Here is a 25,421-nt window from a genome sequence, read left to right as displayed (position 1 = left end):
TCCCCAGCCCCACAGCCCCAGGCAGCACTCACCATCCAGCTCCTCCACGGAGATGTTGGCCAGCTGCTCGCTGTCGCTGCCGGCCGAGAGCGAGCGGTTCAGGTAATTGCCCTTGTACAACAAGCCAGCTGTCACATGGTGGAATGGCATCTTCTCCCTGCCACCAAAACGGGAAAAGAGAGGGTGATTGTGGTTATCTGCCTTTGTTCCATGGGAATGGAGCAAAGCCTGGCCTGGAGGAGGGGCTGGACCAGACTGGACCTGCAGCTGGGGGTGACAGGGGTGGGCTGAGCTCAGACCTGGTGCCTGAGGCAGGAGCTGAAGGAACAAACAGCAAAGTAGCTGCTGCCTCTGGGTGCTGGAGAGGAGAGAGGGGAGCCAGAGCAGTGAAGCCTCAGGAAAACAGGATTTCCCAACATTAAGACTGCAGATTTCAGCCTTGGTAATAATTACAGAGAGGACAGAGGTCTGTGCTGACCGGCAGGTAAAAGGTTTAGCATCGTGGAGTGTTTGAGTTGGAGAAGACCTCAAAGCCCATCCTGAACCACCCCTGCATGGGCAGGGACACCTTCCACAATCCCAGGCTGCTCCAAGCCCTGTCCAGCCTGGCCTTGGGCACTGCAGGGATCCAGGGGCAGCCCCAAGTGCTGCCCAGCACCACAACTTCCAAAGGCGTGGAAGGGTCTGGACACCCCTGAGACCCCACCAGGAGATGCAGCCCCCTCAGAGGGTTCAGCCAACCACCCTGAGCCAGGTGTTTGTCACTGCAGGGCCCCAGCTCCACACCCCACTGACAGGAGAACATCCACATTCGAGCAGGGCCCCACAAAGAAAATTCCCATCTCCCAAATGTGACAGCTGAGGAAAAGTCCTGCTCCATGGGAGGCTGGAGTAGGGAGGTGTTTGCAAACCCCACAGTCCCAAGCCCAGAGAAGGGCAGGCACTGCCCAGCCAGGAGCAGGAATTGCTGTCAGCAGCACTCGCCCTGTGATTTAGGAGACACGAGGAGGAGGCAAGTTTGCCAAAGGCAATTGAAATATTAAGAGGAAGATTTGTCATGTCCAGGGCTGGATTCAATCAGCACAAGCCCGTCCCGGGCCTATTGTGCTTTGGGCTGCACATTTCCAGCAGAAATAAATCAGCAGAGTCCCCAGAGCCACCCAGAGCTGGCCAGGGACTCCCCGGGGCTGGAGGTGGCCAGGACAGGCTGGGAGCGCCTCTGAAAGCCACCACTGCTCTCAGTGCCCAGAGCAGGGATCCCTCACCTCAGGCAGCAGGGCCCAAGGGCACCCTCAGGGCTGCAGGTTCTCTGCCCCAGGAGAGAGGTGTCACCTCTGGAGGGCTGCTCCAGCCAACAGCACAATCTCCAGCATGCTCTGGCTGTGCCTCAGCCCTGTGCTCCCAGCACAGTATAAACCAAACCTATCGACAATATAGATGGAGTCACTCGGGAACAAAAGCCTCCCTGGGCTGGGAAGAGCTTTGACAGACCCCCAGGAGCAAACCAACCTGGAGACATGGGCGAGCACAGAGCGAGAGCCAGGAGGCTTCTCTTGCTCTGCTCGGCACGTTCCAGGAATTTCTCTGGCAGTAATTATGTAAATAAATCCTAATAGTAACTTTAAGTATTTTTATTTGGGAGCCAGTTTGCTCCAGCAGCACATCAGAAACGTAAACAAGGGGTTCTCTTTCATTAGGCACATCTGTAATTTCCCAGCCCTTGCCAATTCATGGGTTTCACTCTGAGACGTTCCCTCTGCCACCTGCTTGGCACTAAAATGGGAATTTTACCTGGCCAAGGGGCACTCAGAGGCAATGCCAGCTCTGGTACTCCTGGAGAGACACTTCCAGCCCTTTGCACCACCTTCCTTTGTTGCCAGGCCCACCACAAACCATTCAGGCAGTGACCAGTTTCTGTTTTCTCTGGATAATCAGCCCCCCAGAGTTGGAAGGGACCCACAAGGGTCAACAAGTCCAACTCCTGAACAACCCCAAGAATCACTAAAGGCAATTACACTGATTTTTCAAAGCACATGAAAGGGGTTTAAGCCTGCCCACAGGCTGAGCTTGCACTGCAGACTCAGTGTTTGGTGAGTCCATGGGGCTGGGGTCTGGCACCCCCTGCCCCAGACCCTGATTGAAGGGAACTCCAGCCCTGCACTCCCTGAGCTCACCCACAGATGGAATGGCAGCAAATGGATTTAAAGCATTCCTGAAATCACTTTCACAGCCTTGGCTTCTACAACCATTAAAAAAATGACAATGCCTCTCCCCTGAGGGCTGAAGAGCTGAAAATCAGCTCCTACCTGGATCCTGTGGTGTGTTTTAGTGCTGGAAGAGAGCCATGATACCCTGGAGTGAGAAATCCTGGATTAAATTCTGCTGCCTAGATATATTAGTTTTTTAAAGCTGTAATATCATTCAGCAGAAACCTTGCAGAGCCTCTGGAATCCAGCACCTCTCAGCTCTAACAAGGGATGCTCCAAAGGGGCCCAGCAGCAGAGACCCCCAGGGAGGTCTAGCTGTGCCTCAAGAACCCTCAGCACCCTCAGACAGGAACCTGCAGCCAAGCCCAAGCCTGAAATGGGAAGGAAACAGCGAAAAGGGGCCCAGGAGGCACAGGCAGTGGGAGAGCTCCAAAACACCGGGGTGGGAAAGCCCTTGAGGCTGGAATCCATAAAAGCTTCATGGGAATATGCAGGTGCTCAGTGCCTGTCTGGGTAAAAGGGCTGTCCAGACTGGTCCAGGCTGGAATTCCCATCTCTGGACATGTTCAGGGCCAGGTTGGAGCAGCCTGGGGCACTGGGAGGTGTCCCTGCCCATGGCAGGGGTGGCAAGCCATTCTGGGTTCTGGGACAGGCTCACCTTGAATGCAGCCAAAATGTCCGTGTCAGAAACACAGAAACCTGCAGCTTCCCTGTGGCTGCTGCTGCCCATGCCCAGTGAGACCCTGGGGAACTCAAACTGTGGGTGGGATGATGCTGCTCCTCCATCCCCCGGTGACATCTGGAACTCCATTAGCAGCAGGGGCTGCTGGGCACTGCCAGGGTTTTACCCCTTCAAGTGTTCCATCCTGAGCACTGTGCCCTCTCCTTAGGGTGGCACTGGGGCTCCTGCCCCTTCCCCAGAGCTGTCCAACAGCCCCTGAGCAGGGAGCTGGGCTGAGGGCTCTCCTCCACACACACCTTTTCCACTGGACAACTTGTAAATCAAACACAGTGTGGAGATTTGGGAGCAGTGACATGTCCTTGAATAATATCATGAAAGTACCACAAAAACATTGACATTGACCCAGAAGGCCCTCAAAGAACCCCTCATCAAGTGGAAATGTCCCCATGGTACCTCTTACCAAGTCTGTAGACACTCCCCCATGGTCCCCTGGCAGGCCCCAGTCCCTGTGCCAGGCTCCCAGCAGGTGCCACCCCATCTTGCCCTGCCAGCCTTGCTTCTGCCTCCCAGCACAGCCACGCTGGTGGAATTTAGATTTTAATAAGCTATATTCCATCGGGATTAAAAAAAGCCATCTCCACACTGCTCATGTCTGTGGTTTTCATTCCTCACCGGCCCCAGTGCTGCTATTCCCAAAAAGGCTTTCAGAGCCCACACAACCATTCAACTCAAGGTTCAGCTCCAGGATCCATCTCTGAGATGGAACTGGGATCAATTTCTGCTGATTCTGTATCTCCCTGGGTGGTCAACACTTCACAAGGTTCCTTGTTCCCCTCTCTCCCGTGTGCAGCCCTAAGGATGCCTGGGAATCCATCCTGGGGAGTCCATCCTGGTTTTCCAGCCTGAGGGATGGAACACACAATACCCTTGGCACTGCCTGGCTGTCCCACCCAGTCAGAATCCTGTGTGTGCCTTCCCCATGGAGCTGGAATTCCAGTGATCCCAGGGGTTTGGAGCACCCTGGCAGGATCCCAAGCTGGATGTTGAGCCCTGTGGTGTCAAACAGAGCAGGCAGAAATGAGAAAAAGTGGGATGAAAATAAAATGGAGACTTGCAGCTCTGCCACAGACTGGGCTGAGGTAGTCTGAGCTGGAAGAATGGAAAGCACACCTCCATGGATGGCCAAGGATACAGAAGTGGAGCCCTCGCACAAGCTTTGTTCCCTTAGTCCTTTCTCAGGGCTGAAAGGAGCACAGGAATATATTGAAAATCCAGGAAGCAGCCAGATGGTCAGGAAACTGGAACAGGAGCTGGGAAGTCCCTGAGGTCACTTTTAAACCCTTTAAAAATTCATCAAATGAAGTGATGGTGTTAAAGATGCTTCTCCCTGGGCACAGCAATATTTGAAGATCTAAAACAAAGAAGAGCAAGGACTTTGAAGGAAATGATCCCATCTTCCTCAGGGCAGAGCCACTGCCATTGTCCTCAGAGGGAGGCTGTGTGATCTCCACATGGATCCAAAGGGGACAGCAGAGCCCTGGTGTCACCTGGGAAACTCCTGGGTTATGTGATCCTCCATGAGGCACCAGCCAGGGGACACCACCAGCCTCCCAGAGAGGCTCCACGGCTGTTTCTGGTCCTTTTCCCTGGGGCTGCCCACGCTTCCCCCTCTCCTGTGACAGCTGAGGGTTGTGGTTAGGCCTGGCTTAACCTCTGGCATGGGAAAGGCTGAGCTGGACTAAATCCCCACGGCTGCTTTGGAGCCAGCACAGTTCAGGGAAGACAAAATCCTTGTGCTGGGAAGAGTCACTTTGTCCCTTGTCACCTGCATTGCCTGCTGCTAACAATAGCTTTAAAGATTTTTTTCATTTTTAATTTACTTTGTGCACAAACTTGGCACCTGGAGCGCAATCTGAGCCCGAGCTGTGGCAGAGCCTGCAAGGCTCCAAGGGCTGCTCTTGGCTCGGGAGGAGCTCGGGGGATGCAGAGCTGGGCAAGGTGGGAAAGGTTGAAGCTGCAGATATGAAGTGCCCAGGTCTGGTTTAATCAGGACTGAGAGCAGGCTCAGGCTCATTCCTACTACAAACCATGAGAAGTGGCCTTGGGATGGGGAAAAATAAAGTCTGGCTCTTTTAGAAGAAGGCCCTAAAATAGATCCCAGGGAGGCCAGTCCTGGAGAAAGATCTGTGTTTGCTGATTACTGATCCCAATCTATATTGATCTCAGGGCCCCAAACCCCCAGGAAGGCACATTTGGGATATTTATAAAGGAGAGAGAGCTCCTGCTGAGGCTGCACAGGGCACTGAGCACTCTGGGCAGGTTTGGAGAGCCAGATTTGCTCAGACTGGGCTGCAGTCACTGGGCTGAGTGCAGTGAGCCCTAAAGCCCTCCCTGAGAGCTTCCCTGGGACACAGGAGGGCTCCCACTTTCCTGCGTGGTTATCAGAACTTAGACCCGGCTTTCCAAAAATATTAGACCCACACATATTTTCAGGAAATGAATCCATCCAGACAAATTCCACCTTTCACAAGGATTTATGGATTCCAAACACAAGATTTAAACCCACACACGTGAGATTCACTGAGTATCTGCTGGTGGGGATCCAGGTAAAACCCAAATCGACCTCCAGGGACCTTTCCCAGTGCTAACCCATCACACCCCCAAGTGCCCTCGGACCACCTTCATGGCATTTGGGCTCTATCTGATCATTTATTGGCATAAGCCTAAGGAAACGTTTCTCTAATTCAGGCAGGAAATGCAGATCTGGCACACACTGGGCTGAGATACCAACAATAAAGCTCCTCATGGTGATCACTGGGTAAAAAAGCCTTTACAAACGGATCATTCTCAGCATTCAAAGATGTAACTGGGGAGAAAAAAAATCCTCTGCAAGGCAGAAAACACGATCTGAGTGACAACCTCATGTAATGCACAGCACCTCAGGAGCCACAAACTTCTACGTTCAAGAACTACAAGAACTACAAAGCATTTGGAGCTTCAGAAGGTTTTCCTGGGTTTTTTTCCCACCTTCTGCAGTAAATTCGAAGTGAAAAAGCAGAGGAAGGGCACTTGAAAAGACACCACATCTCTAAACAACTGCTGCTGCTTTGAATTTTGGCAGGAAGGGAGAACTGAGGGTGCCAGGTCAGGTATAAAATCCAACATTTCTGTCTGGGAGCTGCACATGTGAGAACACAGGAGGACAGAGAAACCTGATTTGTTGTTTGTTATTTTTGAACCGTGGCTGGGGCTGATCCCCAGCTCGAAGCACCGGGAGAGGACTGCAAGGACCTGATAACTCCGTGTCTGTCCCCAGGGCAAGAGCAGCACTCACAAGGGGATAAAGACCCTTTCCACTCCAAACAGGCTTAAAGTGCCCGATTAAAGCACCAGCACCGCTGACTCACCAGTGCTTCCTCTCAGCCAAGCTCCTCTCAGCTCCCAAACTCATCCTCATCTTCTGCAGACAGAAATCCCCAGGTTTTTGCTGCCCTCTTCCACTTTCTGTCACTGCTGCTGCCCCCAGTCGTGTTTATCCAAGATTAGTAAAAAATTTCCACCTTCTAGGTTTGGAAAGCCTCTGAGTTGATGTTATAAAGTAAACAAAAAAAACCAAAAAAACCCCCACAGAAACAAAAACCAAACAAACAAAAGAAAAGAGCCAGCAACGCAACAAAAATCTTTAATCTCTTCTCTCCTCTAATAATTCACCTGGAAACATGAAAAACTCAGTTTTATCCCTGGGGAGGCCCAGCCTCCCATTCCCTCCTGTGGGCCGAGCTCCTCCGCAGGACACCAGGGACAACCACGGTGTCCATCACAGAGAGGGTCCCAAAAAAAGCCTTTTTCAGGTGACAAGGATTTAGGAGAGGAAACCCACAGACTACAAAAACCTCTCCAGGCAGAGGGGGAGCTGGAGGAACCTGCACAGTGGGAATTGAGGTTGAGTTTTACAGCAAAGGTGATCAACCTCTGGAACAAACATCCCAGGAGGAACATGTCCTGCCTGGCCAGGAGGACACGCCTGTGTGACACAGCCTGTGTGACCAGGAGGGACATGTCCAGCCTCCCCAGGCCCTGGTGCCTTGCTGGTGGAGTTAAAGGGTGAAAACTCAGCTGTTGATGAATTGTTTCCCACATTGGAGGCTCTGAGCTCCTCCTGGGCCTTAAAACCCAGGAGACACCCTGGGGGGAGGATGCTGGAGCTGCTGGAGCTGCCAGGTCCTGCAGCACTTCCAGCCCACCAGCAGCTCGTTGTCCCTGCCCAGACCATCGTGTTTGTGCTGCAAGGGGAGTGAGAACCCCCCTGTGCCTACCACAGATCCCTGCCAGCATGGAGAGAGGGCTCCTCCTGGCCCCTTTCCCAGAAATCACCTTCTCCAGCAGTCAGGATGGACAAAGGCAGCGGGGAGCAGGTTCAGCTGAGCACCCACAGCAGGTCAGGGGAGCCAGAGAGGCTTTGGAGCATCACCCACTCCTGCCCAGCCCCTCACACCGACCCCACCCCACAGTCCTGGCTGCTCACACATAAAAAGATCCAAATTCTCTTTCTCTGGAATACTCAGCTCATTTTTTTTTTCCAGAGTACAACACGAGATCACTCAGAACTAAATGATGGGAACGAGGTCCTTGTTGACAGCAAGAAAAAGAAATCGCAGAGCTTTGAGCCGAGGAGCACATCAAAGCAGGGAGGAAATGTCCCTGGTGCACTCCCACCCCCGATAACCCGTCCCTAACACAGTTATTTCCCTGCTCTGCTGAACCCTTTTCTCCTCCACTCACAGCTGCTGGCTTTGCTCATTGAGCCTGGCTGCAGGGGACTTTTCTGAGCTTCTGTTCGTTCCCTCCTGTCCAGTTCCCTCCCCTGGCCAGGCATAAATCAGCCCTGGAGACACAAGCAGCAGCGATTCCTGGCACCCCCGGCACCCTGGTTCACAAAACAATACACAATGGATTATTCACAGCACACCCTGCGTCACACACCAGTAATTATAAACATGAAATCTATCAAATAATGACAATTAACAGCGGATTTGACAGAGTAACACACTCCAAATAGCCTGGTGGTTGATTACGTCTTATTAATGAAATGCCAAAACATTGAGGGCTCTTAGCAGGACAATTAATTGCTCCCAATAAATCTGACTTCTGCCAGACCTCGTCTTTAAAGGAGGCTTTGGGACATCTGGTGAGGGTTATTTCTTAAAGCAATGGCTGATGATTCCTACAGAAAATTCCCTGGGAGCTGGGAGGACTGGAGCCACCAACACACAGAACTGAGCAGAAGGGAATTAGAGACAAGGGCAACCCCAGCACTGGAATAATTTTATATAAACTGGGGTGGATTGTGGTGTAAGATTCCAACCAAGATCCACTCCCAGCACTTTCGCTGCAATCATTCAGGGCCAGCAGCTTCCTTGGAAAAGTGTCCTCAGACACAATTCAGATTCAAGGGGATTCAGAGGATCCCAGGCTGCTGGGAGAGGTGAACAGACCCAAAGGGAGACCTGTCCCCAGCAGAGGGGTCCAGAGCCACCAGGCTGGTTGTCACTAACCCAGGAACAGGCCGTGGTGACAGAGGGTGCAGGGAGTTTGTGCCAGTGGCTCCATTCCTGCAGAAGCTGGGGATGTCAGCTGTCTTGGACACACAGGACCTGCAGCACTGCTGCCAGAGGTGCTCTGTGTGTCCATCTGTCCCTCCATCCCCTCGAGCAGCTGTTTAACATCACCCCTGCTTGTGGCAGCAGGAGCCCCATGACCCCAAGCCCCAGTGACCCTGCATACAGCAGTCACTGGGAATGGGCCTTTCCCAAGGCCAAGGCCCCGAGCTGTGAGGCTGCAAAGCTCTGGAGCATTCCCTGGCCCCATGCTGGAGCATCTCATCATCCTTAATTCCCCAGACACCAGATCCTATCAGGGTCAGTCTGTGCTGCTTTCCCTGCAAGCTCCTGCTCCTTGGAAGATTTCAGTAGAGCTGTTCCAGGAACCCCAGTGATCATTTCCTGCTGGAGCTCTCGGGGTGGCACAAATTACAGCATCCTTATTTTTATTTCAGCCTTTATTTGAAGGAAACGTACGAGAGGAATCTGATGCTGGCTGGGCCTGAAACCCACAAGCACTCTGTAAACAAGCTCGACCCTGAGAGATTTCCATGTTTCTTCCTGAAACACCGGGAGAACCAGCGGCACGGGATAATTGGAAACAGTTACAGAGACTTCATTTTCTTGTTTTTTCGGGGATTTGCTCTCGGGCTGGCTTTTCCCGACCTTAATACCTGGCAGGGTTGATCTTATGATGTCAGGCTTGACTCTCCTTGGAATCTCATTTGCATCAGGGTTGATGTGCTGGGAGCTCTCGTGGAGAACTGGCTGCCCTGGAGAGGTCAGGGATGTTCAGGGGGAAAGGAGAGAGGCCATTCCTCCTCGAGTGCTGCTTTTAAAAGGGGTCAGAGCAGAGTCTCTGCGGCTGAATGGATAAATAGATCCCAAGGAACACTTTACTGTGACATCCTTGGGAGCCTTTAGACACGTCCTCAAACCCTTGGGGTCATTTGCTAATTAGCAGCACAAACACACGCAGGAGTTCCAGCTCGGCCCATGGGACACCTCCCTCGGGGTCACAGCGTCCCTGGACCAGCAGTTCCCTGCACTGGGAGAGGCTGGGAGCACCAGCAGGGCTCACCTGGGCAGGGTTTTCCTCCTGGATTTGCCGGGGGCCTGGCAGGAGCCCTCCGAGACAGGAGGTGTCTGCAGCCTCCCTGGGCACCGGCAGCCTGCGGCTCCTGAGCCTCGGGAACAGGCCCCGGGCAGTCACAGGGGGAAAGCCCCGGAACTGAGGCTGGGAAGGGATGGAGCCACGCTGGATTTGTGCAGGACATCAGCGGAGCCCTTCCCGCCACAGAGCAGATTCCGGCTCCTCGGGCTGCCTCACGGTCTGGTTTAACATTCCAGCAGGCAGCAGAAAGAGATCCCAAGGAAATGAGATGCACACAGACATTCTCCCTGCTGTCACCTGTGTGTCTGCACGTGATGGCACCTGTGCCAGCCACAGCAGGACACCCAGCCACCACAGGCAAACCCCACTGCCCAGGCCCTGCTCAAGGGCAAAGCAGCTCCATTTTACCCTTCCTGCAATCCTGAGTATCCAAACCCCTGCTGCAGGGAAGAACTTCACGCAAAGGCATGGAAATACAGGAGGGTGAGGAAAAGAGATGGACCAGAGAGCCCCAAAGCAGCACCTCCCCAGAGCTCTCCCAGGCATCACTCACTGCTGGGGTTCAAAGATGAACCCAATGGGTGCCCTGTCATCCCACTGTGCACTGTCCCCACCCCAGGGACAGCCACCAAACCTGCACAGATGCCAGCACAACAGGGAATGGCTGAGGCACAGAACAGCACAGATCCAGCCCCTCCAGCCAGGTGAAATGGAAAGGGAGGTCCAGGAAAGGTCCAGGTCCAAAAAGGGGCCTGGAATCCCCAGCCAGGGCAGACCCGAGGGCACCAGTGCAGATGTTTGAGGGACAGACCTAAGGACAGAATTCAGCACAGATATTTCAGGTTTGCTTTTCTCCTGCTGTAAAAATGCAAATGCAAGGATGCCCAGCAAGCTTCCACAAGCTGATGTTAAGTTCAAGGAATGAGAGGGCACTTTTAGAAGGACACACTGAATTTCTTTACATTTTTCAGGTCCTGCCCATGGACTCCAGGTTCAACAGACTAAATTCAGACTGTGGCTTTTATTACCACTGCTTAATGTCTTTATTCTGAGAACCATTTTCACATGTTAGTGCTTTTATCGAAGGAGGCTACAGTTAATTAAAAGCAGACCTATAAACCAGTTTGGTTCTATTGCCCTCTTTTCATGATAGCCCAAGAACTATTGCATAATACCCAGATTTTACTTGAGTTTCTGCCGCACACTTTTAATACTAACCACATTCACACGTTAAAAAACACAATTAATGCCTCCTCAGCCTTGCAAAGCTCCTCAATATGATCAATTCCCAGTACATCATTAGCTGGGGACTGTATGAATGGAATAAAACTGATTTGGTCTTTTTACACAACATTAAAAAACCCTCTCAGTTCACCTCAGGAAGGCACCTGGCTACAATGAATGCTCTCAGACCCTTCTGACACTCCCAGAATTTTCTGAAAAGGCTCTGCCTGTTTGAATTTGCATCTCCTTATAGATTGCCTGCCATATTTCATCCCGAATCAATAAAAGCTCTATCAGCACAAATCTAAAGTGATGGTGGAGGGTATTTGTAGTCCAAGGAGTTTCTCAATGTGCATTTTGCTCAGTTTACCACAACTCTGGAAGACAAAACATGCACAGCACCATCACTGCATGGGTCAAGCCATGATTTTGCTTAGAAATTAGAACATTTCAAGAGAAATACGACGAGAAAGTTGCATTGCTTTGAACTTAGAGGGGCAGCAGCGTTCCTGGAGGCGGAGGGAACCACACGGGACCAGCCATGGAAATGCACCTGGGCTGGGGCAGGAAAGCCAGAACAAGCAGCACAAAAATGCTGTTCCTAAATCCACCTCTAGTTACAGACCTGCCGTGGTGTGGAAGGGGTGGGCTGCATCAGCAGGACCCTCCAGCCCAAGGCGACTGGACAGAACCTGAGTGAAAACGAAGCCAAGGAGGGGGAGCGGGGAAAAGGAAGCTCAGCCCCGCTCCCCACACGGCCGAGGCAGGCAAGGAAAGAGATTTGAGTTAAATTACTCTTTGTGCCTTTTGTTCTGATTTGGTTTGGGTTTTTTTTTTTTTGTTTTGTTTTGTTTTTTTTTTTCCTCTTTGCAAGCCAAGTTCTGCCCTGGGGCTCAAAGGCATAGAGCTGCTCTCGAAGTGCTTTTGTTCCTGCTGAAATCCTTCTGTTCCCAGGACCAAGCCCTGCCCCACCGAGAACTTAAGGGAAGGCCGAAAGAACCAGCCGAGCTCTGCACACTCCCGAGGAATCGAGGACCAGAAGGCAGCTCCTGCAGGACAGAGCCCTGCCACCCCCCGGGAGCTGTCCCCCGAGCAGCACCTGCCTGCAGTCCCCACTTCCCGGTGGGCTTCTGTCCCGAGCCCTGCAGACCCCTCCGGGCAGAGCCTTTATCCACAGGTGCAGTGCAGAGAGGATTTGGCTACAGCACATCCTCTGAGGGAACGGCCGAGCATCCGCCGACACTCCCCAAACTGAAAGGATGAAGCTTCCCTGTCCAACCCTTCCCGGGAACTGAGTCCCACACATGCATTCCGGGGGGAAGGGAGCATGCAGAGACCCACAAGGAGCCAGCTGGAAAATTCCCTGGTAAAGAAATGGCACTGGGAGCTCTTACCTGCTCGGATTTGTATTCTCAGCTAGCAGCACACCTACAGCCCCAGGCTCTCAGGGGGCATCGCGGGGGTGCGGATTGCTGCAGGTCATGGGTGTGTGCAGCCAGAAGCAAAAAAAAACGGACCCAAAACTACCCCCCCAAAATCCCCCAAAAGCCACAACATGACCCAAATGAGATCCCTGCAACGGCTGTCTCGTTACAAGCAAGATGAGATGAAGGAGGGGTTTTTACTTGCTCTGAGGCATCATATGGAGCTTAATCACAGCAGTTACGTATTGGGTTCTTTTGGCCTTCAATCAAGTGTGTCATTTCGGTGGCAGCTGCCTACGTGATGCCAGCACCCTGGGCGCTCCAGTCCTGTGCCAGTGCCGGCCTTGTGCAGCTATTCTACGGCTCAACAACGGGCGAATTCCATTTCCCAGGCTGCGGGAAGCTCCTCCTGTAGTCCAGCGAGCCCTTGGAGCCACCCAGGATCACACACCTCTCCTCCGGTACCCAGAGCCCGGGGAGCCGCTCCCACCGCAGCGCCCGTCCCGCTCTCATCTCCCGGCGCAGCCCATCCGTATCCCGAGGACTTCCAACACTCCCAAAGCCACCGCGAGGGGACCCAGCTCGCCAGGCGCCCGCGGACCAGCGCAGCTCGGCGCTAAGGGGGAGGCAGCTGCTCCATGGAAAACAGCAAAACTTGGTGGGTGGGAAAGGTCTGAGGAGCTGCTGAGTAACCGCGGAACGGCTCCGGCAGGACCCGGCAGCTGAGCCCTCCCCACTGCAGCCCTGGGGCTGCTCCAGGGGGGAAGCGAACGCTGCAAATCAGGTGTTGAACCTGGTGATTGAATCAGCTGAAATCAGCCGGGGCTGGGCTCAGCACGGCTCCGAGCAGGCAGCGGGGGGACGGGCACGACTCTGCTCGGGAGCATTTCGGTTGCCGGCAGCGGCATCAGGAGGTGTTCGGGGCCAAATTCCTCCGTCAAGCGCGTTTGTTGGGTTTGACAGATTCATTAGGACCCATCCATTCAAACAGATGGCGGATGCTCCCTCTGCTCCGGGATCTGGGATCTCCATCCGTGTCCAACTCCCCGAGAGCAGGACACCGCATAGACACCGAGCCCTCATTACATCACCCGCTACGGACGAGCAGGGGGCCAGGAAACGAATAAAAAAGGTTTTCTGGGCAGCCGAAGTGCTGTTGTGCCGCTCCATGGCAACTCCACAAACACGCGTGTGAGCGCCCACAGCCGCGCAGCGCCGGCGAGGGGCCGCGGATCCGCCGCACGGCGCGGGGCTGGGTTCCGAGGGGAGGCGATGAGCATCCCGAGCGAGCCCCCCGCGCACCCCCACGGCCACCGCGGGTCCCCCCGCGGGGCTCGCTCGGCCGCCGGCCCGGCTGGCAGCGCTGGCTGGAGCCCCAACAGGTTCCCTGTGGAGCCGCGGTGCCCCCGAGCCGGGGAGGGGAGGGCGCTGCCTTCGCGCAGCCGGCTCCCTCCGAGCCCTCCCCTCCGTCCCAGCCCGGCCAGGAGGCAGCCCGAGCTCCCCGTCCTTCGCCACCTCCTCACTCACCTCTCCACCAGCCGGCTCCTCCGCCACAGGTTTGCTGGGCTCCACTGTCCTCCCCCCCAGCCCCTCCAGATCGCTCGCAGACGAGTTATTCAAAGGAGGATGGAGGGAGGAGGCACAGAGAGATCTGGGCGGTGGGGATGGCGGAGAGAGAGAGAAAAAAAATAATATAAAATACCAAGCGAAGGGATGAAATCAAATCGAACAAGCGAAGAACCGGACTGAAAGGAAGCGATGCTGGAGGAGGAGGAGGAGGAGAGCGGCGCGGCGCGGCAGCCCCGGCTCAGCGCCCCATGGCCCCCGCAGCCCCGAGCGCAGCCCGAGCCCCGCCGCGCCGCGCCGCGCTCCCCCGGCCCGGCCAGGGACCACCCTCCGCCGCCAGCCCTGCGCCGCGGCCCCCGCTAACCCCTTCCTCGCCGTGCCTCGCCGCCGGCCGCCCCCTCCTCCCCGTCCTCCAGCCCAGCCGGGGATGCTGCGCGCAGGGAGCGGCTCCGGCCCCCGGCCCGGTCCCCGGCAAGGGCACAGCCCCGAGAAATCCGGCGCCGGGAGGGACCCGCTCCTGTGGGGCTGAGCCCCTCAGGAACTTGTATCTCCAGGTCTCCTTTTGGCACGGAGGGGGGTTAAGCCGCCGGTTCCTTTTTTAGAAGCACGGAATCGTTGGTTGGGAAAGACCTCCAGGATCAAGTCCAGCCAGTGCCCCGGCACTGCCAAGCCCACCGCTGACCCTGTCCCCAAGTGCCACGGCCATCCCTCCAGGGATGGGGACTCCACCACCTCCCTGGGCAGCGCCTTCCAGGTCCTCACCACCCTTTCCATAGAAAAATTTCCCCAATATCCACCCTGAGGCTCCCCTGGCCCAGCCCGAGGCCGTTCCCTCTCCTCCTGTCCCTGTTCCCTGGAGCACAGCCCGACCCCCCCGGCTGTCCCCTCCTGTCAGGGAGTTGTGCAGAGCCACAAGGTCCCCCCTGAGCCTCCTTTTCTCCAGGCTGAGCCCCTTTCCAGCTCCCTCAGCTGCTCCTGGGGCTCCAGCCCCTTCCCAGCTCTGTTCCCTTCCCTGGACAGGCTCCAGCTCCTCAGGGTCTTCCTTGTGAGAGGCCCAAAATTGCCCCCGGGATCGGAGGTGCCCCAGCAGTGCCAGCAGAGGGGACAATCACTGCCCTCACTGCCCTGGTCCTGCTTGGCCACACCATTGCTGATCTTGGCCAGAATGGGATTGGACTTCTTGGCCAGCAGCGATGGAGAAGAATCCACATCTGCAGGTGTGTCCTGTGCTCTGTGGGCACAAACTGTGCCTTTCCCTGCAGCCAGGGCCCCCGGCCTGCCTGACCCCACCGGCTGCTGGAGAAAGCAGGGGAGAGCAGGGAGATCTACACCACTGATCCAGGGGCCCTGGATTTCTGCCCAGGGAAGGAAGAACTGCCTGCAGGAGTGCCCTTCTCCCGGCCAATGTCGCCCCTTTCCCTGCTGCAGTCACCTTCAGCTGCTCGCAGCACTCGGTGGAGCTTGCTTGGCTCCCCGGCTCCCTGTTGGAATGCTCCTGAGGCAGAGTCCTTGGATCACTGCCTGGCACCAGCACAGCCCCTGACCCCTCGGGGACAGCTGGGCCAGGACGCTTTCAGCAGGGGAAGTTTGACTGAAACCAATTTGGGCCGAAAGCAAGCAGAGATGTTGTGCTGGTGACAGCAGCTGACTGCAGGAGAGGCTCTGATGGGAGCCCAACACAGCTCAAACTGCCTCAATAGGATCTGGAAAACAGCCTGGAGAGACACCTGTCATCTCCAGCAACACTCCCACAGCCGTGTGCGCATCAAACAAAGCCTGCAGAGTGTGGATTTTAGGGCTCAAAGGTGTTTAATTCACATCTTGTCTCCCTTGTACTTTTCTGATATCAAATCCTTCCTGTCTCCTTCCCTTCAGCCTTGTGGGTCACCGTGTTCCCCACGCCGGGATTTTCCTGGGATCAGAGGGAACATGATCTGCAGCTCAGGACCTGGGGGCCAGAGGGATTCTGGCTCTCTCTGCTCTCTGTGCAGATAAACCCCATATAAACCCCATGGACATTCAACTCTTTTTGCTCCACCAGCTCAGCTGTCCTGCCCCAGGGGGAGATTTCTGCATCCCACTGCCCCTCTCCCACTGCCTGGACATTGCCTGCACAAAGATTCAGGAATTCAGCCATGCTCCAAGTCCCTTATAAAGCATCAGGGCTGGGCTACATCCTGCAGTTTTACCATTTTTATGAAGTTATTGACATTCCTGTATTCAGTGAGAAGATAATCCCTGCCCCAGGAGCAAGGCCCTCAGCACCAGCGGTGGAAGCTGAGTGATGGCACAAAATGTTGTTCCATCAGAATGAGATGCAGAGGAATCTCCTCATCCTTTCACTTTTAATTGCTATTTTTCTCCTTGATCCATGAGAAAATTCTCACCTGCAGCTCCCTCATCTCCGTCTGCGCTGCCTATGTGAGTCAATGGGGGCAAATCTCCTCATTTGGGAAGGTTATTCCCTGCCTTTAGCTAATTTCCTTTCCTTCAGCTCTGGAAAACATTAACCAAAAAGGTTCCAGCCTTCATGGCTGAAAACAGTAGCTGGAAAATCCATTAGGCCAATATATTTATTATTAAAAATCGTGAAAAACCAAGTCCTCATTAATCCCTAAATAGATCCAGAATATCTCCAGATTGTGTCCACATGAATAAGAGCAGCCCATGGCTCTTCTCCCTTTTTTCTTAGTTAAAGTACAAAGCTGATCACTCCAAACCCTCTGGTTTTCAGGTGTCCTGGGCAGCATCTCCTGGGGCTGAGGGGGTGAGCTGGGATGGAGCTCTCCAGAAGGATGGGGCTTCCTCAGGAACCAGCCCTGGGCTGATGTTTGGAATACACTCCTGGAAATGATAGAGCCAGAGACAATAAAATGCTCCTGTGACACGGTGAATGACGGCAGCAGGGCAGGCTGCTGTCAGCCCTGCCTGGGGCCGCTGTCCGGGTTGGCGCTGCCAGCAGGGCTGTCACTCCAACAACGAGCCATCAGCACTGGCTGTAATTCACCATCGAGCTGTGCACTGCAGGCAGGCTCCTTCCCACCTCGTGCTGGCCTGCCCAGCAAAACCACTGGGGCTGGGTCTTGGTTTGGGGTCTGGAGCCCAGAGTGGGGTGAGAGCACTGCAGATCCAGCAGCAACAATTGGGTGTCCAAGGGCACAGGCAGGGCGAGCCAGGCTGTGGCTCCAAAAGATCCCTCTTAGCCAAATGTGAGGCCTGGGGGGGCCAAACGTCGAGGTCCCTCAGAGAAGAAAGTCCTTGATGGGATTAAAGAGCTTTGCTCTGTTAGGGATGACCCTCAGGAATGAAAACCCCAGAAAACTGGGCAGGCCCTTGGAGGGGGGAGGTCTGCAATCCTTCCTTCCCCACTGTGCTGGGAAGGGGCTCTGCCCGCTCCACTTTGGGATGTCCTGGCAACACCCACTGCCCCCTCCCCAGGGCTCAGGAGCCTTTCCCAGCCTGATGGCTCCCACGAGTGGGAGAGGTTTTCCAACTCACAGCCCACATTTTCGGTATTGCTTCATTCCACCCCTTTATTTCTGATGAAACACTTGGTGGAACAAGTACAATTGCTCCCTAGCCTGGATTTTCATGTTTTAATGGTGCTTAATTATTCCAGGAGAAACTTTTAGTTGTCTTTTTCCTCCACCTCGCTTCTGCACTCGATGCTTTCTCCTGGAGTTTAATTAGCACATTTCAGAAGGGAATATTGAGATTAAATCACTGCTGGGCAAGCTCTGCTCCAGGATTGATGGTCCTTGGGCACAGCTTTTATTGGAGCTGCCAGCTCAGGCTATGGATTGAGGGACCAAAGGGTTCTTTGGGCCGGGGGTGAGCCAGCGGTGCCGCAGCGGGCTGGGGACACGGGCCAGGCTGCCAGCCTTTGTCCCCACCTGCAGCCACCAAAAGGATGGATGAGGGTGCTGGGGGTGATGAGAGGTGGGGAGGCCCTGACACAGAGCAGCTGTGGCTGTCTCAGCCCTGGCAGTGCCCAAGGCCAGGCTGGAGGGGGCTTGGAGCAGCCTGGGAGAGTGGAAGGTATTCCCATGGCAGGGGTGGGGCTGGAGATCCCTTCCAACCCAGACCATCCTGGGATTCATCCTGGGCAGAAAGGGACACCCTGCAGCCCTGGAGGCCCCGAGGAGGGCACCCCACAGCCCAGCAGCAGGGCTGGCACCTCCAGCCCCACCATCTGCTGGGATCCAAGGGCTCATTCCAGCCTCTCCCAGAGCCTGGGGCTGGCTGCAAACATCAGATGTAGGCACAGGTTTGGCACCAGGCCAGCGCCTTTCCTGCTGCCTCAAATGCCAGCATTTTGATTCAAGCTCATCTGCAAATGCTAAAAAAGCTGCAGCTTTGCAACAGAGTCCACCCTGGTGGAGCTCATTGAAAGAAGACCTTGAGGGAGGGGAAAATCCCAAAGTGAGAGTGCCTTTGTTATCTCACCCAGCTAAAGGTACAGACATGCAGTGACACCCACAGAGATCTTCTCCCAGCTGAGACTCCAAACACTTGGGGCTTTCTTGGGGCCAGGGAACATTCTGTGGACAGGAATTTTCACTTCCAGCCCTTGCAGGAAGGCTCCTCATCCCGGGAGCTTGTGTGAGGGGGGTTATCCCAAAAAAACTCCCAGCAATGCCCACGTGGGAGAGAACAGCACCTCGTGTTCATGCTGCTGGGCAGGCTGGCTTTCCTCTCGTTAGTCAGAGCAGCTCTGGCACAGAGTGGAGCAGAACTGGATAAGGTTTCACCCTTCAGAGCCCACAGGACTCAGCCGAGTGCCAGCACAGGGCAAAGAGCCCCAGCCCAGCCCCAAACCCACAATGAATCTCAGCAGCCAGGGCTGGGGGACGCTGTGTTTTGTTTTGCTCTTCGAAAGATAGCCCTGTAATTTAGTGACTCATCCATTCTCCAGCCTTTGTTGCTTTTCATTTTCAACATCTTTAAGCTGTTTGTGGAGAATATGCTTATTTTTAGACTTCCCATCAGGGAGAGGCATCTGAGCTGGTTCTGAGGGAAGAGCTCCATTGAGACTTTGGTGTCTGGGGTGTTAATGGGCAAATTTCCTGCTGGGGAGAGCTCTCCTTCCCTTTCCTCACTGAGCTGGAGCAGGCAGGGATATTCAGGCTGTGCCCTGTGAGGTCTCTCAGGGGGCACCGAGCTCTGAGCTCCTGGAGGGAGGAGGAGATGGATGGATGCAAGGAAAACTAACAAATGTTGGCCCCAAGATCCCAAATCATCCTTATGAAACCTGCAAATCTCCATCCATGGCCCAGAAATTCTCTGTCCCATGGCACAGGCTGGCAGCAGGAAGGGCAAAGGGGGAGAGCAGCCCTCAGCCAAGAGCCAAGCCCCATTTCTCTCCACTGCAGCAAATCATTTTGGTGCATTTCTGCTTAATTCAGGCTAGTTTTTTTGGTTTTTTGTTTTTGTTTTTTGGGGTTTTTTTTGGGGGGGTTTTTTTGGGTTTTGTGTTGGTTTTTTTTTTTTTGTTTGTTTTGTTTTGTTTTTTTTTTTTTTTAAGAAATGTTTTTATTTGAAAAAGAAGAAGTTGATTTTTTCCCCCAGAAAACTGACAATACAGAAGATGTTTTTTGAGTTAATGAATAGGTTTGGGGTTGGGCTTGTTTGTGAAGTCTGACACCTCCTCATTTCGGTTTGCAGCAAATTCTTGTGGGGAACTTTAAAATGAAAAGAAATTTTAAAATGAAAATTTGCTCTATAGCACTCCGAGTCAGGCATCTGATCAGAAAAAAAAAAAAAAAAGGAAAAAAGCACCCAATCCTGCCTGCTTTTTTTGCTTTTTTTTTAATTTAATTAAGTCAGTGGAGAACGGAAAGGCCTCAAATGAAAACCACACTGGCCCCAAACGTCTCCAAGGCTCCAGATGTGAATTCCTGCACCTTCTGGCGAGCACGGCCTGGCTGTCCTCCAGCACTCAGGGCACAGCCCCTGCTCAGGAAGGAGAGGAGAGACCCAGGGGTGTCCTGGAAAAGATCAGGAGGTGGCCCCAGTCCATCCCTGGGATGTGGGATCATCCAGACCTGAGCTGAGCTCTCAGGGCACATCCCACAGACTCTGCTTTGCCCCATGGAGGTATTTGGGGTTTGCCATCCCATGCCACCCCCTGTCCCTACTTGTCCCTCGGTGCCACAAACTGGGTTCAGCCTCAGCACGGCCCCAGAGGCAGTGCCAGGACCTGCTCCCCCAGCCAGCCCCGGGCAGGGCTCCTTGAGCAGCTCCAGGGATCCTTTCCAGGCCACATTTGTAATTCTGCTGAGAGCCGCAGTCCTGATGGATGGCTGGAAGTGCTCCACGCTCCTGGCTGTCACCTCCCAGGTGTCACCAGCAGGGCAGGGCCGTTCTGCTCTGCATTCCACAGCAGCAGCCCCAGGAGCAGCTCTGGCCGTGTTTTACCTCCTGACACAGACACAGGACCAAAGCTGCTCAGCCCTGAGCACGGAGCTCTCTGCTCTGCCATCCCAGCCCAGGGCCTCGTGGTGGCACAAAGGACTCCTCTGGAGGAGCTGCAGCCACCTCCCAACCTCGTGTTCCCAAGGTACTGCACCTCCTCTTTCCGTTTCCTTAAATCATGGAATCAGAGAATCCTGGAATGGGTTGAGTTAGAAGGACCTTAAATCCCATCCAGTGTCACCTCTGCCATGGCAGGGACACCTCCCACTGTCCCAGGCTGTTCCCAGCCCCAGTGTCCAGCCTGCCCTTGGGCACTGCCCACCCTCCCAGGGAGCAATTCCTGCCCAATCTCCCATCCAGCCCTGCCCTCTGGCTGTTAAACCCATTGCCCTTTGTCCTGACACTCCTAAACTTAATGATGGGTTTTTGTTGCATCTAAAACTTTCTATGAAGCACAGGAAACCTCCAGGGGGGCTTTGGGGTGGACCCCAGAAGGGCATCCCAGGCCCTGGCTGGAGGCACTGGTGGAGGGTGGGGAGCACACCTCGGCTGAGGCACAGGAGAGCTGCATTCCCTGGCCAGGGCCTCAGGAACAGCCCCTCTGGAGGAGCTGGCTCAGGGAACACAAGGCACGAGGGTCGGTGTGCCCAGGCTGGGGGAGCAGTGACAACAGGCTGGGTTTATTCCATTATTTACTGGGCCAGATGCCCCAGCTCTCCATCACCACCCGAGCCATCAGCTGGAGGCACCTGTCCCAGGAGGGAGGCGTTTTCCAGAGCCTGAGCAGGACTGGAGACAATCTGGCTGAGTGAATCACTGAGTGCTTGGGCCCAGAAATGCAGTGGCTTAAGAGAAAAATCTCACTGTATTTTTTTTTTTTTTTTAATGAAAGCCTTTCTGCAATAGATTCAACCCAGAAAAACCCTGCTCAATCCATGGATTGCAATGCAGGTATGAGCCAAATACATGGTGAAAAGGAGATAAACACCGTGTCCTCCTGCATGGCCACAGGAGACAAATTCCCCATTTAGAAAGCCAATGAAAACATATTTCTTTTAGAACAACTGCATTCATGGCACATTGTTTCTCTGAGAAAAATATGTTAGTGACTTTGAACTCCTTCAATGCCATCCAGAACATATTTTTTTCCCCCCAAAGTGTCTCGAAAGTAGCAAAAAATACGAAAGAATTAATGACTGTTAACAGCTGAAACAGATGGTCTGCTGTGAGTCCCCACAGCCTCATGCAACTGTGAGTCAAGCCATTTTTCAAAATGGTGAAGAAAGAAAAGTAATAATAATAAAAAAAATCAATTTCCAAGGCTACCAGGCTTCCAAAATTCCACTCGGACTTCCCAGGCACGAGGCAGCAGGAAAGGAGGGGTTTGGACCCACCTTCGGCTCCAGCCCCGTGTCCCTCTGCGCTCACGGGAGATGCTGAGGGTTTGTCCGCGGGCAGCGGCCCTGGGGCGAGGTTCCCCCGCTCCGCCACCTCCCCCGCGCCCGCGGTGTCCCCCCGCGGTGTCCCCCCGCGGTGTCCCCACGCGGTGTCCCCACGCCCACCCCGGGGACCGTCCGTCCGTCCGCGCCCGGGAAGGGATCGGGGAGGAGAAATGCACTTGCCAGGAGGGGAACTCCGGTTGCCTGCTCCGCTGCGGCGGCTCCTCCTTCTCGCCGGGAGACTCATCCCCGCGGCCACCTTCATGCTTGGGCCGCCCCTCCGCCGGCTCCTGGATCAGCCCCATCAGGCAGGCGGCTGTGCGGGGCCCGGCCGCTGGGCCAGCTCATCATGGGGCCGGGCGAGCCCGGAGCGCGACTCTGCGGGCGAGGAGCGACACAAACTTCAGCGCACGCACGGCGAGCCTTTATCATTTATTTAAAGCCCGGCTCTCAATAATTCATGCCGGGGAGCGGGACAACAATGCGGCACCGAGCGGCCACATCTGGAACAGATGTTCGGTTCCCAAATAAAAGCGGGGCTGGCGGGGAACGCGCAATGCCCCGGGAACGGAGCGCTCTGGGACGCGGCCCCGCTCCCCCGGGCACCAGCCGTGTGCTGGCCCCGAGCACGGGGAGGGCCCGCGGCTGCGAGGGCTCACACGCAGCTTCCACAGGCACTCCTGGGCACATGCTGGAAAGGCTCCTGCACGCATCCGCACGGGTGTCCGTGAGGTGCCCGGCCAGGAGCCCGCTGCCAGCCCGGGACGCCTGCCCGTGTCCCTGCGGGCCCCGCTCTGTGACAGGGACAAGGGGAGGCGCCGCCCCCGCCCGTGCTCCTTTCACTGCCAGCTGTCCCTGCAGGGTCCCCAGCGTGTCCCCTCAGCGAGTGTCACCTCTCCAGTGGTGACACACAACCCTCCGAGCCTGACCACCCCGCTGTGCCGTGTCACCGAGCTCCTGCCCGTCCCACGGAGGCCTCTCGGCGGGGCCGTGCCAGGGCCCCTGGTGGCTGCCCCCTGCCCCACGCCTTGGGGACATGACCCGTGTGGCACTGAGCATTTGAACACTGCTCACGGCTGTGGTTTAGGGACTGTCCGGTGCAGGGCCGGGAGCTGGATTTCCACTTGCAGGTCCTGGCCACTCAGGATATTCCACGAATCTCTGAGCCTTCAGCCAGACTCTCACCGTGATCTAACAGACTGTTTATTCCTTGCCCTTTGCTGGCCCCGGTGCCCCGTGTGTGCCCGTCGTTCTCCTTCCTGCCACCGGGCCGCGCCCCGGCTGTCCCCTCCCTGCTGTCCCCTCCCTGCTGTCCCCTGCCCATCTGTCACTCGCCAGCTGGCCTCGCTCTCCCTTTCTGTGCGAAGAGAATTGGAAGCAGCAATTTCTTTGCCTGCAATTGCACAACACCTCAAAGCACCCGAGCTCTGACCCAGACCTCCAAGGTGTAGTGTTATTGATTCTAATTATTAATTATAATAATTATTATTGCTACCAGCACTGTTATCCCAGCCCTGTGAGGACAGACACCTTCTTGATACAGTCCTTATGTTTTGGGATACCTCTTTTATCTCTGTGATTTACAACACCTCCTCTGATATCTGAGCTCCACTCTGTGGGTAATACAAACTTGTAGGTGATTTTCAGTGGAAATTCTCTTCCTGAAAAGAAATTTTCTTCTTGCTCCTCTTCTTAAATGTGAACCTTGCACTTTACCCTGCCAGCCAACCACTTAATGCCAGTAAGAAATGGACTTTCCTTTTCCCTAGATAATGACTGATCTTGGAGATTGGATAATGAAATAAGCAATGCCATTAGCAGCCCATTAATCAGTGGTGAGCAGTGAATACCACCGAGTGCACGGCTGTCAACTGCTCCTGAAGGACAAGGGAAGGGGAACTGGGCAGAAATGGGGAAACCACCCAAAATCCAGTCCCCTGCCCCCCACATGTTTGGTTTTTTTTATTGCCGAGTGGCCGACAATCAGGTTTTTGCCTGGGGGATCCAGCCTTGTGACAGCCTGTCCAGATTAGGTATCTATGCTCGGGAGATTCCCTGCACATCCTAAATCCTACTGAATTCCACACTTAGCAGGAAAGCACTCCCTTCATTTCTGTCCCTGCCTCGTGCAGGATGTGAAAAAAGAGGGAGGAATCCAGGAGGGCCCTTCCCTGCGGTGGCATTAAGGGTGGTGGTGGCGGAACACGGCCACAGCTGCGGCGGGACCTGTCCCCGTGTCCCTGAGCCGCGTTCCCGAGCGCTCCCGAGAGGAGCAGGGCTGTGGTGGTGCTGGCTGTGCCCTACCGCCCTGCCAGCGGCTGAGAAACAGGAGATGCTGGAGCAGATCAGAAATGAACGTCTGAGCAGAGTCACCCCTGGGAGGGAGCAGCCAGCGGCTCCTCCAGAGAGCAGGCACCCCGATTTCTGATCTCTGTCTCACTGTTACCTCCACCCACAGAGGATGTGGCACCCCTGGGCCCCGGGTTCATTACCCATCCAGACACAGCTATCAAGGGACTGCTCACGCAGCTGCTGACAGCTCCCCTCCATCTTCCAGTCCCAGGATCACTGAGTTTGGAAAAGATCTCCAGGATAAGCCCAAGCTGTGTCCCATCCCCACCTTGTCCCCAGCCCAGAGCTGAGTGCCACCACCAGCCTTTCCTTGGGCACCTCCAGGGATGGGCACTCCAAACCTCCCTGGGCAGCCCCACCAAGGCCTGACCCTCCTTTCCATAGAGAAATTCCTCCTGGTGTCCACCCTGAGGCTCCCCTGGCCCAGTCTGAGGCCGTTCCCTCTCCTCCTGTCCCTGTTCCCTGGAGCACAGCCCGACCCCCCCCGGCTGTCCCCTCCTGTCAGGGAGTTGTGCAGAGCCACAAGGTTCCCCCTGAGCCTCCTTTTCTCCAGGCTGAGCCCCTTTCCAGCTCCCTCAGCTGCCCCTGGGGCTCCAGCCCCTTCCCCAGCTCCGTTCCCTTCTCTGGACATGCTCCAGCCCCTCGGGGTCTTCTCTGGAGCAGCCCAGAACTGGACACGGGACTGGAGGTGTCTCATCCTCAAGGTGTGCCCTCAGTCTTTCTGCCAGGTGACACAGCAGGGGTTTTAGGAAGAGCTCCATCGTGGGTAAACACCACCCTGAACTGCTGAGGACCTTTCCCCAGGAGTGCTCACTCTGGGAGAGAGGAAGATCAGGAACAGCAACCCTAAAAATAAAAATTACCAAGGAGAGGACTGAATGAAAGGCTTTTTAACCCTCTAAGGCACCTCCTCTGTCCTCACCTCTGGCTCATCTCACAGCCCCCCAGTGAGGCTGTGAACCCCTCGGTGGCCACTGTGTGACTAAAGGGTGACTTGGGCAGGCCTTTTCCTCCCAGCCCCCTCGCTGGCCCAGCCCTGCCAGCTCCTGGCCCTGGCTCCCCTCTCCTGGCTCTCCGTGCCAAGGGAAGGACGGAGCCAGCGCCGATGGGGACTCACGGAGCCGCGCTCGTCCCGGCACATCCCTCCGTGCCACTCGGGTGACACTTGTCCCAAAACGTGCTGCTGGGGAGAGGCAGGAGGAGCACAAACACAGAGCAGAGGTGGGGCTGGGTCCAAACCGGGGGTGACACTGCTTTCTTTTCTCTCCGCTGGCAGATAATAAATTCTGCTCAGAAGAGGAGAAACCCAACTCCAAGTAAAAAGAAAGGTCCTCACATCACTTCTTCCATCAGGCTGACACCTCTTCATCTCAGGGAATTTAACATCTGTTACATAATT

At 55.1% G+C, this 25,421-nt stretch overlaps 1 protein-coding gene across 3 annotated transcripts in view; it reads right to left on the bottom strand.

The window, feature by feature from the left end:
• CALN1 (calneuron 1) overlaps positions 1-25,421 on the bottom strand; it is a 136,597-nt gene that overhangs the window by 100,460 nt on the left and 10,716 nt on the right. Inside the window, exons 2-3 of one of the 3 annotated variants that reach the window (XM_066333112.1) lie at positions 21,850-22,048; positions 33-153 (exon numbers count right to left, since the gene is read on the bottom strand). In XM_066333112.1, coding sequence (XP_066189209.1) covers positions 33-153; positions 21,850-21,975 — 247 coding nt within the window. In that variant the 5' untranslated portion in view covers positions 21,976-22,048. Of the gene's footprint in view, positions 1-32; positions 158-12,221; positions 13,009-13,778; positions 13,970-21,849; positions 22,049-25,421 lie in introns of those variants that run through there. The other 2 variants (XM_066333113.1, XM_066333114.1) reach the window with 2 other exon arrangements.

Source organism: Sylvia atricapilla, chromosome 20 (genome assembly GCF_009819655.1).
Source record: "Sylvia atricapilla isolate bSylAtr1 chromosome 20, bSylAtr1.pri, whole genome shotgun sequence".
Classification (NCBI taxonomy): domain Eukaryota; kingdom Metazoa; phylum Chordata; class Aves; order Passeriformes; family Sylviidae; genus Sylvia; species Sylvia atricapilla.
This window is presented reverse-complemented; position numbering and strand designations above follow the sequence as displayed.